Source organism: Galeopterus variegatus, unplaced genomic scaffold (assembly GCF_000696425.1).
Source record: "Galeopterus variegatus unplaced genomic scaffold, G_variegatus-3.0.2 Scaffold938, whole genome shotgun sequence".
Classification (NCBI taxonomy): domain Eukaryota; kingdom Metazoa; phylum Chordata; class Mammalia; order Dermoptera; family Cynocephalidae; genus Galeopterus; species Galeopterus variegatus.
The window spans coordinates 146,048-158,210 of NW_007727049.1; the positions used below are offsets into that span (position 1 = coordinate 146,048).

At 38.4% G+C, this 12,163-nt stretch overlaps 1 protein-coding gene across 1 annotated transcript in view; it reads right to left on the reverse strand.

Moving 5' to 3' along the window:
• Positions 1-280: 280 nt before the first annotated feature.
• CDK12 (cyclin-dependent kinase 12) overlaps positions 281-12,163 on the reverse strand; it is a 42,935-nt gene continuing 31,052 nt past the window's right edge. The window contains exons 8-13 of the mRNA XM_008573602.1: positions 9,960-10,037; positions 8,834-8,950; positions 8,200-8,331; positions 6,703-6,914; positions 5,274-5,726; positions 281-1,316 (exon numbers count right to left, since the gene is read on the reverse strand). Of these exons, the coding sequence (XP_008571824.1) occupies positions 631-1,316; positions 5,274-5,726; positions 6,703-6,914; positions 8,200-8,331; positions 8,834-8,950; positions 9,960-10,037 (1,678 nt within the window). The 3' untranslated portion in view covers positions 281-630. The remainder of the gene's footprint in view (positions 1,317-5,273; positions 5,727-6,702; positions 6,915-8,199; positions 8,332-8,833; positions 8,951-9,959; positions 10,038-12,163) is intronic.

Consider the following 12,163-nt stretch of genomic DNA (forward strand, 5'->3'; position numbering starts at 1 on the left):
GAATGTTTGCCTTTCTTTGTAAAAGAGGGCTAACCTACCTTTCACAAAGGTCTAAATCTGTGCAGATTAATTATATGAAATGTATCTGTTTTTAAAACACTCCATATGCTGGTATTCGCATAGAAATGGAAGGCAGAACAAGAAGCCTCCCAAGTTATCCCACCCTAACAGCCTTTCCCTTTTCCATTTCCTGTTTATAATAAGGCAAAGTTCTTGCCAGGAAGTCATAATTTAGCCCCTTCCACCCAAACCCAATCCCAAACCAGAGCTTCTCCTGAGCCATCTTAAAACTGAAACTGTTCTCTCTCTCTCCTGCTCCAGAAGTGTAGGCAATGAGCTAATAAAACACTTACTTTTCAATTTAAGGACCCTCTCCATATTCTCTACTTATATCTACTAAGTAGAGTTGAAGTAAATGTTCTAGCTATATAGCCTATTCCGGGGAACTGGTGTCAACATCATTGTAAGTCGCCTGCTAGTAGCAAGTGAGCAAGGAATACAACAGACAGCTTTGCAGTAGCCAAATGCAGATGATTACCTCGCTCAGGCAAGTGATTTCATTAAAGGTTCAGAGAACTGGATGGAAGGATGGATAGGGAAGGAATCTTTCAGGACACTGAAGTCTCTGTGTTAGTAAGGAACTCCTCTCCCTCTTCCCCCTCTTGGTGGGACTCTTGTAGGCCCCCGATAGAGTTTTCCATAAGCAGAAGACTGAGCTGGGGCCCCCCAGTGAAGGCCTGCTCCTGAGCTGCTGGCCCCAGTGGTTCCTGGTCCCAGCTCCCCGTAGTTTTGCAATTTGGTCTCTGCATGTACCACAGAGTTGCTGCTTCCCTCAGCCTTCAGGAATGGTTGCCCGACCACTGACTGTAATGCTAAGGGGACCCTGGCAAAACGGAGGTCCTGGTCCCCTGGGAACTGCACTGACCCTGTGCCCTGGTAACTGCTGGACTCCCCAAGGTGGCTCACAGAGCCTGAGAAGGTCCTGTTCTTCACCAGGGTCTGGACCAAGGATTCTGTCAAGGCTGGACCAGAGTTGCGTTCATCAGTGTCAGTGGCACTGAACCCTGTTTCAGGCCCATCAGTGTTTCCATAAGTCCTGTTTGGATGGGGTCGGGTGGAGTACTCCATTGGTCTCAAGGCCTGGTGCTCATGTGGCAGGTGGCCAGGAGGCTCTGCTTCAGGCTGGGATAAAAGTTGCAGCAAGGCGGCTGTCACGGCTGGGTTCAACTCCTGGGGGGCGCTGGAAAGATCGCCTTCAACCAGAGGGGGTGGAGGTGGCGGCGGTGGAGGTCCAGGGGGCTCAGGGGGCCTCTTCTCTGGTGGAAGAATGTGAGGAGGACATGCTGTGGAAGGGTTACTTCTTTTAAACACCATCTTAAAAATCACATGTGATTATAAACACAAACACACACTGCCCAACATAAACAAATAAATACAAGTAACCAGATATATAAAGAATAAAATCTTGGGATCAGTAAAATGCAATTTATAAATAAAACCAAGTGATCAAAAGTAAAACAGTTGCATTCTGGATCTAACAGCTGGTGTAAAAAGATCATATGTTTGAAATGATTGTACTGATTTTTGTCTGAGATTTCTTCCTTAAAGAACTATTCTAATATGTAGGCTGTTGGGAGCCTCCCAACCCCTTTTTTGCTGTTAGATCAAAACATTAATGAAAATAAAGTAGAAAGAAGGAAGATGAGAGGACACAATATACACGCTGTGGTCACATTTCTAGGACACAATCTTGCTGTACAACAGAGACTTTGCATGGACTTGGCTAACATATTTTACAGAACATTTGATGATATAAGGTTAACCTGAAATAGAACTTAAAGAATATACAGGAGAGATGAAATAAGGTAAAAACTTTTCATTACCGTCATGCATAAAAATACACTTGCTTCTCCAAATTGAGTCACCTCTCCCCATAATCATATTCTGAAGAAGGGAATATTAACCACCACAATGTCATTCAGCTTCCTATGTTACAGTAATTATAAAGACGAAACTAATCTTCTATTATAATTTTCTATTTTGTTGTCCTACCTCCTGCATTTTTTCCATGCTATGAAAAAAAATCACTATAGCAGTGTCATGCAGAATGGGCTGTTGATAAACATCTGTTTAAGTTGGAAACAGTGACAAGAACTAAGTATTTATAAATGTACTGAACTAATACTACATTCTATCTTTACAGAGATCTTTGTCTTTCTTGAAACACTTCCCCAGACTTTCCTTTCCAATGCTAGCTAAATTTGCCTAAGCATAGCAATCATCGTCTAATAATGAACTCCTGCCAAGGGAGGCGGAGAGAGATGTAAAATGGTGTGAGTTTGAGGACACACAAAACCACTGAGACTTAAGCACTGTCAGAACAGTGCCTTTAGAGAATTGGGAGTCACCCTGCAGAAGAAAAGGTTTAATGTTAAGACTTAGTGTTTTGGGATATCTTCCAAAGGACTGATTTTTCTTTTCTCTATGGAAGTGTATTTTTAAATGTTCATATAGTCTTCCATTATCTGAGCTAGTGATATAGAGTCATTACTCAGACAAGTCAAAAATTGTTTTTGGTTATAATTAGATTTTTTGGTAGCATATTTACCTTAAATTGTGCACAGACAATCAGTAAATAAGTTTGCATTCCCTTAGCATGCAGATGAAAGTACTCTGAAAACACTACAAAATCGTAGGTTTGTGTAGTAAAAGGATGAAGTCAGGTGCTATATATAACATACAAGGGAGGTGACAAACAGTTCTAGTTTGTCCAGGAGTAAGGGGGTTCCCAGGTTGCCAACTTTCAGTTTTAAAACCAGGATGGACAGTCCAGGGAGGAGCTGGTTACCCTTTATACATTACCCACCCGAGTTACTTGACTGATTGGCTGGTTGGCTCGGCGGCAGGGAAAAATAAACTTAACGACAAAAAATTAGCCATGGAAAATTTATAACATGGAGAGTAGACATCCTGAAAAAGGAGTGCTAACTGGACTACAAGCATCTATGGATTTCAGAGCTTTTTGCTGTCAACACTACATATCTCCTTATATGTAAGGACATCACAGTACCAGTTATTTTTAAAAGCATTGTTGGACTATATATAAAATGGAACACAACATTTTTTTAGTACTGAGGGCAAGCAACTTTAAAAATGCATAACTGCAAAAACAGGCAAATATGAACTTATATTCTTCCAGCTATACTTTTTTTTTTTTGCAGCTGACCAGTGTAGGTATCTGAACCCTTGACCTTGGTGTTACCAATACCATGCTCTAATTAACTGAGCTAACTGGCCAGCCCTACACCACTTTTCATATTTAAACTCTGCCTTTTAAGTAAATAGCCATTGTGTTTCAATAAAACTAATTCTTGGGCTCAAATTTTTTCACATGTATAAAATGAAAATTATGTTCCAAAGTAGCAAAGCAGATGGATTATAAAGAACTGTAAGTAAGATTAATAAAAGTACTTAAAGGAATTAAAAATAAAATATGAATTATAAATTATATTGTTCTAAGATTTAATGTGTTAATGTTGCCATATTAATGGAGGGAGGTATTAACAAAATGTAAAAATAACTTAAAAACTTCACTTGACTCATTAGATTTTAACCATCACCCTTTCCCAATAAGTACAGAAGAGCTGAACAGTAGCCAAATTGATAGGCTGTCACCTTCTCTGGTTTATACAGTCTGCCCTCTGGTGGAAGTGCTAATGGACAGTGAAATGGCCAAATAAGAGGCAGCAGGGGAGAAACAAGAACAGGTGAGACACTGTAGACACACCAACTGGATAATCCAGGAATGACTGAAATAATTAGTTGTGGCATTTTTACACTCTGCTCTGAAAAGTAAATCCAACAATTTCTGGCCCTAGGCCAGGCCTTAATTTTAGTTCAATTTCACCATTTGGCTGATAGCTTGTTGGCTTAATTATTGGGTAAATTTCTTTCAATCCCTATGCTATTCAATTTGAATCACTTCTTTCATGTATTTTGATTAGAGTTTTATTTTTTGTGTGTGGAGGTGGGGCAGTGGATCGGAGATGAGACAAAGAGGTCTGCTTTAATTCTAGATGAGCTTTTTTTTGTTACTCTACATCCTGGAGTCTCTTCAAAATAAGTGGAATCATCATGACAGAGTAGTGAAGTGAATTAAGAAATATGAGTACACGAGTTCTAGGTGATGTATTGGCCAATATCCAGCCACAGAACGATAGGCAGACTTATTTAAACTCCCTGTACTACAGTTTTCCTATCTGTAAAGTAAGGGGTTAATTTTCTTTATGTTATCTTCCAGTTTTAAAAAGCTTTACATATGAAAAACAGTTTATGCGTTTGACTCTAGACTAGTGAAAATAAAGCATATATTTTCTCTACCATCCCATATGAAATGTGAACACAGGACCCTAAAGTTGAAGGTTAGTATACCTCTTCAGCCCTTGTGCCTCTTCTTATTCCCCAATTCATGGAGTCTTCATGGACAGTGAAAATTTCCAAGGATTTAAAAACACTTTCAGATAAGTAAAGATTTTGCGAACAGACTGTGAATCAGAATTGATTAGAGAATTTAAACTTCTTTTCCCTCTAATAAATTGCATGCTGTGGTCATGTGAGATCAAGGTATAACATACTCACTTTTTTCAGATTTTTTTCTTTATAAAATGCTCACTTCCTAATCTGGAGTCCTTTCAATTGTCTTTTTCAGGAACACAGATTTAAAGGAATTGTTTTTATATGCTATTATTTTTTTCAAAAGGAAATGTATGGTGTTAATTATCTACTTAGAAATATTCCCAAATTATTCTTCAGGAAATTAACAAATGATATTTTATTAGAGTTTTCTTGACTGTATCTTCCAGGTAAGACTGGTATCCAGCATCCACTCCACTAGAGGTAAAGAAGTACAATCTCATGTTTTGTTTGGAAGTCAGATTTTCAAGTGCTAGGACTAGCTGGCCACTACTCACACAGTGGTTCAAGATGCATCACTATTTATGGTTGTGATTTCCTTGGTTAGAACACAGGGGCTTTACTTACCTACTTCCTAGGAAGTGGAAAAATAACCAGTATATGAAAGGTGCTTTGAGAAGCTCTGAGACTTAAATAAAAGAAGCCAGGCAAGAAATACATCACTTGGTGATAAGTTCTGTAGACTAGGTTACAGAAAAACTGAAACCGAGGCCATTGATGTGAAAAAGAAAATGTTAAAGAGATTTTTAAGAGGATCAACAGCACCTGAGCTCAATGAGATTCATGACCGGTCTGTTTACCTGCTGCCTCCTCCTGTGGCATTGTGGGTGTTCTTCGGGGCCCCTGTGGCCCACTGCTCTTGTCACTGTTGTTTTCCTCCAGGCTGCCTGCTGGCTCCTGGGTTTTCATAAGCTGACTCAAGAGAACTGCCAACACATTCTGCATGTCAGCTGGTGTGCTTGAAGCTTCAGGGGTCATCTGTTCTGCTGAAGGCAGGACCACTGGAGCAGGGGGTGCCTCCTTCAAAGACTCCTCTGGGGCTATGGGCTCTGAGTCCTGCTGCTGGGAAGTGGCTTCCGTCAGGGCACTAATGGATTGGTTCAGGGCTTCCAGCTGCTGCTGCATCTCTGGGTTAGAGTGGATGTTAAGCAGCTGCGCCATTTGAGGGACACTCAGGTCAGTCTGGCTCTGAAGCAGGTTCAATAACACTGCTAATTCACTTTGATTCAGCTGCTGTGTGATGTCACCGAGGCCTGTGGAGAGAGAGTGAAGCCAACATAAGAGGACAAGTCAGGGCAAGGGCCCTCTGTCTTCTTCAACTGGCAATAGCAGATTACAATATGCAAAGTTTGAAGTTTCATTTTGAATATCTCATTTTTCATGTTCAAATTGTTGTGACACAATTTGTTATCCTTTATAATTTTGCTTAAAAATACAGGGACTAACTTAAAGATCTCTGCATTGTGCATAAGTGATTTAATTTTATCTTCTTCAAGGTTATGATTTTCAACACCGCCCCCCCCCCAAACTCTTACTGTATATCAGAATTATTAGTAGAGATTTTAAAATTCAGATGCCTCAGGCCCATCTCTAGAGATCTGGTAATTATTTCGGGAGATTTATTTTTAAAGCTTCCTGGATGACTCTGATATGTAGCCAGTGATGAGAACCACTGTTATAGGTGAACAGGGAAGGGAAAGTGAACCAGAAAAAGGATATCTGCAGTTCAGAAAAATTAATGGTATCACAGGAAAACACTTTGTTATAATAATTATAATAGTATTACATTATGACACAGTTTTAGATATATTTAGATCAAATAGTCTATAGAAATAACTACGTTTAGCAACTGTGTTTTAACATGATTAGATTCTAAGGTCTTATGAAATCTAACATAAATAGGGCTCTAAATTATTTGTGTTAGTAAGTCGTGGGCGAACTAACCTTAAATTAAATTTGGCTTACCAAATTCACTGATTTATGCCACACATATAATTGAGACACAGTGTTCCTGATTTCAGGAAAGGAAAATTATCTATTGTAGACTTTCTAGACAATATATACAAAACTTAGTTTATCTCTTTCTCCCCATAATGAGAACACCAACCTCTTTCCTAAATCTTTACTGGACAAAAACTAAGACAGCCACAGACACATACTTGCACTTGAACTTCAAAACCTGCCAAATGTGCTTAATAAAAACACAAAAGGCCCTATTCCGGCACTGACCTATTGCATCCCCAGCCCCAGGCTCCACCTTGCCAGGAGCAGGCTGAGGTGGTGCTGGGCTGCTGTTCTTCACAGGCTCAGCACTTGTCCCTGAGGTAGTTTCTTTTCGAGAGGCTTTGGCTGGAGGTGGTTCTTCCACCACAACACCGCTTTGTCTCTGCCGTCGCCGTTTCTTACTCCACAATTCATGGCAATCCTGCCAGTGGGGGAGGCTGGAAAAACATAAAGTAAAGGGGAAATGCGTATGGGAATGTGGTAGTGAGTGAATGAAGGGACAAGAGATTAAAATGGAAAGGCAAAGAGTATGGGAAATGGAAGGAATGTGGGAAACAAAAACAACCAGAAAAGTTAGTAAGTAGGTAGTAGCAATGTATAAGAAATCATGGCAGACGGTAGTCTGAGGAAATTAAAGTCCAAAACCCCATAAGATTTGTACAGTGAGAAATGAGGATCTTCCTAATACTAAGGACACATCTGCTATATAAACTCCCATATTTTAGTCAAATACTGTTTTTCCTTGGCATAACAAGAATAAAGGAGAACTTTATTGGTGAAGTTTTGGTTGCAAATAAATAGGAGGACAGAGATAACTGGCTTAATATCTACAAAAAGTCTAGGAACAGTAGTGATTTAAATCTTGGAATCATATATGTACATCATGATTAAATCACCTCATGCAAAATCAGCTTATGTGTTATTTGGTCTGTGAAGACCAAAGACTGATTCTTTCTTCTTTCTGCCCATTGAATTTCCATGACTGGATATCAACTTTTTCATCTGTGGAGGTAGGCACAGTATTATTTAGTATATTTTTCCAGACTGTTCTCCATAATGCAAACAGTCCAAGAAGGTCAAATTTTACTACAAAATCTCTCTATAACAGGAGTTCCCAAATTTCAATAAAAAGCTTATGTATTTCAAGTCACATTAACGTATCAAAATTCTAGTGCAATAAGTGAATTTGGACATTTCTTTGGAGCAATCAGATTTGCAGTTAACTACCTACTCATGTGCTAACATCCTATCCATTTCTTTAAAATACACAGTCTTGGTTAAGGTAAGAAAATGCCCAAAAAAATCTGACATGAAAGCTATAATACTGTCGATAATAAATTCAAAGATAAAAGACTTTTATGTGCCAGAATGTGGGGTGTGAGTGTAGAACCTCTGGAGATCTGACAGAATATAGGAAACTCATAAGATTCTGATGAAAGAGAGACTCATTCAAAGACCAAATATTTTTTACATCAAAATTCGATGACCCGGGCCGGCCCGTGGCTCACTCGGTAGAGTGCGGTGCTAATAACACCAAGGCCCCGGGTTCGGATCCCACATAGGGATGGCCGGTTCGCTCACTGGCTGAGCGTGGTGCTGACAACACCAAGTCAAGGGCTTGGCCATTTGCAGTTCTTTTTTTTAAAACCTATTATTTTGAATTTCTCATCTCCTGAGACCTAGGTGAAGATTTACGGTCACTACACAGCCACCAGCACTTACTCTGGAGGAGCCATTTTGCTGAGCTCAACATCTTTTAGGAAGTCACTCTGTAGGGTCTGTTCGGCTGTGCAACGCTTACTAGGATCCAGTGTTAGCATGTGGTCCAATAAATCAAGTGCTGCTGAAGGAATGCTGTGGAAAGGAACAGAAAAAACAAGTTCACAATGACTCCACACTTCTCAAGCCTGTAACCATGCGTCAAAAGGTTTCTGAATTTTCAGTTCCATGTAAAACTGAGGAAAGGGAGTTGGAAGTTAGCTAATGCAAACAAACAGATTTGCTCCTACACAGGATTTAAGAAATGCTACAAAACAGGTAAAACAAAAACAAAAACAAAAAAAACCACATGAAGCCAACAGTTCCATTCTCTTTTTTCCCTGGGAAGATCAAAAAGACTATGAGAAAATATATATATTATTCAAAATAAAATGGTTTTCTACAGTCTAAAGACTTCAGAAGAGAAAACTACAAAAGGGCTATGATAAAACTCGTATACTGTTTCCAAATAAAATGTTTTCCTATGGTGTGTTGCCATGATAAATTGGGACAACACTAACTCCACAGGCCAGGAAAAAAGTCAAGTCCTTACATCAGCCAGACACAAAGATGAGATACACAATTTTGCCAAACTCACAAAGAGAATTCTTCTCGCAGGCGCCTTCTATATTGCTTCTTCGGTTTCATGGTGTTGAAGTAGGGCAGCTTGATAACATCAGGCCACACAGCTGGACAAGGGCTACCACAGAGTCGGCTGAAAACAAAGCAAAAAGCAAGAGCAAGTAAGTGAGTGAGTCAGCATCATGAATTCTGGGGGTTCTAGAAACAGAAATTATTACCTCTTGAGGTCTGGGTAAGCTTTGCTTATTACATTAGAGGGCATGCAGAAAGGTAAAATATGACCTTACTGCTTTAAGGACAGACAATAAGACAGAAAAATTGGTTACAAAATAGCAAAGAGAAAATACTGGCATAATAATCCAAAATGATCAACATATTTGGTTTTGGAAAACATTGTTTTTAATGCCCCATGCAGGTTTTCATTACCAATTTTGTTCTGTTCAGTTAGTACTAATTTCAAAGGGCTGAGGTGGTCCTATAGTGTCCCTATAGAGAAAACTGGAAGAAGATAGCCTAAGGCTAGAAATTTTGATAAAGTTTACTGCATAAGAAATAATGAGTTATATATCACCTTTAAAAAATAGCTACATTAACCTGTTGTATTCTTCCCTTTAATTTTATAGGAAAGGAAAAAACAAAAACAAAAAACAAAAAACCATCCAGCCCAAATTCCGCCCCAACTCCAGACCTTCTCCAAATCTTCTATCATAGGTTTTATTTTATAACAATCTATTTACATGCTTTATACCTTACTAAACTCTAAGTTCTTTGAAAAGGGACCTATCACTTATCTCTAAATCCTTACGGTTTAACAGATAAAGTAATCTGTTGCATAATAGGTTCAATAAATGTCTGCTGAATAAATTTAATCTTAATTTGACCTAAGAATGAAACAGCCATCCTGAAAATGGCATGCTTTTATAAGAAGAACTAATAAAAAATATGCAAGGTAGGACCTAAAAATTAGATGGAATACAACTTCTTTATATATACAGCCACGACAATATATAGTAAACCTGGAAGAGAAACTTACTTGGACCTAAAGAGCATAAAATCATTCAGAATAACTGAAAAGTGTTAGAAATTGAAGGATGAGATTATCTATCACACCTGGGCACACAAGAACACATGCACAGCTGTACCTGATCAGTTCTAGCTGAGCCAGTTCCAGATTGGCTTGAAAAATAGGCTTCTTTGTGAACAGTTCCCCAAGGATGCATCTAGAAAGAGTAAAATTGAGAGATCAGGAGAGAAATCTCTGGAGCCTACTTAAAGTATGTCTCAATAAACTTTTATAGTATATCGGGCTACATCCAATATACTATGTTGTAAACTAGCCCAAAACTTCACTGTCTTGAGTTTCCTAAAAGAAAATACTCCTTGCAGTGAAAACAGTATAAAGGATTTAAATCTGCTAGCATCAAACTTTTGCCACCTGTAAAGGACAGTCGATAAGCACAGAAAGGGAGTCAAGAGTCCTTCTTTTCTATCATCCAACTGTAAATTAAGGAAATGACTAAGGACAATTTTACAAGGATGTCCAGCAGTTTGTATAAAGGGAGTATTAGTTTCTATCGTTCTGCTCTGTAGAATATACACTATCCTATAGCCCTCTTAGCACTGTATTTACAAAGATAACAATTTTTTGTCATCAGCCAGGATCAGTTTCAAGAGGATTTTCAAATAAATTATGCTTAAACACTTCGCTATTTTGAAAAAGGCTTTCAAAACCATATGGACATATTTACATAGTCTCAAAGTCCCCACAAATTACTTATTAATTACAAAAGGAAAACTAGTAACTATTTAGTGGGGGGGAACCCACTTTAACCAAGTGACCAAAATTAACATCATCAATAAGGGGAAAAAGAGTCCATGGTAAGTACAAATATGATACCTTGAGAAGAACATAACATTGCTTATGGATTACTCTAACCAGAAATGCATAACCTGAATCTATATATAGTAAATGGTCTGCACTCTTCAAAAATGTAAATGTCATGAAAGACAAAGAAAGGCTGAGGAAATATTCCAGATTAAAGAAGATTAAAAAGAATGACAACTAGGGGCCGGCCCGTGGCTCACTCGGGAGAGTGCGGTGCTGATAACACCAAGGCCACGGGTTCGGATCCCATATACGGATGGCCGGTTCGCTCACTGGCTGAGCGTGGTGCTGACAACACCAAGTCAAGGGTTAAGATCCCCTTACCGGTCATCTTTAAAAAAAAAAAAGAATGACAACTAAATGTAATATATGATCCTGGATTGGATCCTTTATCAGGTAAGGTATTGTTTCCAGGACATTATAAGGGTACTGATAAAACTGGGATATGGAGTGTAGACTAAAGTACTATATTAAGTAAAAATAGTGTATCAATGTTAAATATCTTGAATTTGATCATTGTACTGTGGTTCTATTAAGAGGATATCTTTGTTCTTAGGGACTACACATTAAGTATTAAGAGGGAAATGGGCATGATATATGCAACTACATTCAAATAGTTTTGGAAAAAATATGTGGTATGCATATTTATGAGAGCACTTCAAAAAGTTCATGGAAAGATTCTTATCTTTTAATTCTACTTTTCCATAAACTTTTTGAAGTACTATTACATATAAACACACATATTTTATTCTATGCATATATGTGTTATATAATATATATGTGTAAATGTAACAAGATGTTAAAAATTAGTGAGTCTAACATGAATGAATCTCAAAATAATTTATACTGGGTAAAAAATGCCAGAGGGGAAAAGAAGGGTATATATTATGATGCCTTTTATATAAAATTCTAGAAATGGAAATTAATTCAGAGATGGAATAGTATAAGTCAAATTTAATTTTTTTTTTTTCCTTTTTGTCTTTTTTCGTGTCCGGCAACGGATCGCAACCCTCAGTGTCACGCCCGTACCGGANCTCAGCCAGTGAGCGGGAACCGGTCTGTATGTGGGATCCGAACCCTCGGCGGGAACGCCTCTGCACTCCCAAGCGGCGCACTGTAGCAGTGCGCCACCGGGCCGGCCCAAGTCAAATTTAATTTTGTTTCCAATATTAATTGCCAAATCAACTTCTAAATACAGTGTTGTCACAACTGGTAAAGTAAGAGTCGGAAAAAAAAAAAAAAAAAGCCCACAAAAAACAGCTAAGTTTTCAGATTCCAGGTATAATTTACTGTACTAGTCTTTCTATTTCTCCCCTGATTTGCACACTGATCCACCAATACTCTGTAAAGAACATCCCATAAAAATATTTCCAGACTACCATGGATCACCAAAGGATTAAGTTCACATCAACAGTCAAGCAAAATCTCAATTCATTGAGTCACTGGGCTTTAAAGAAAGAC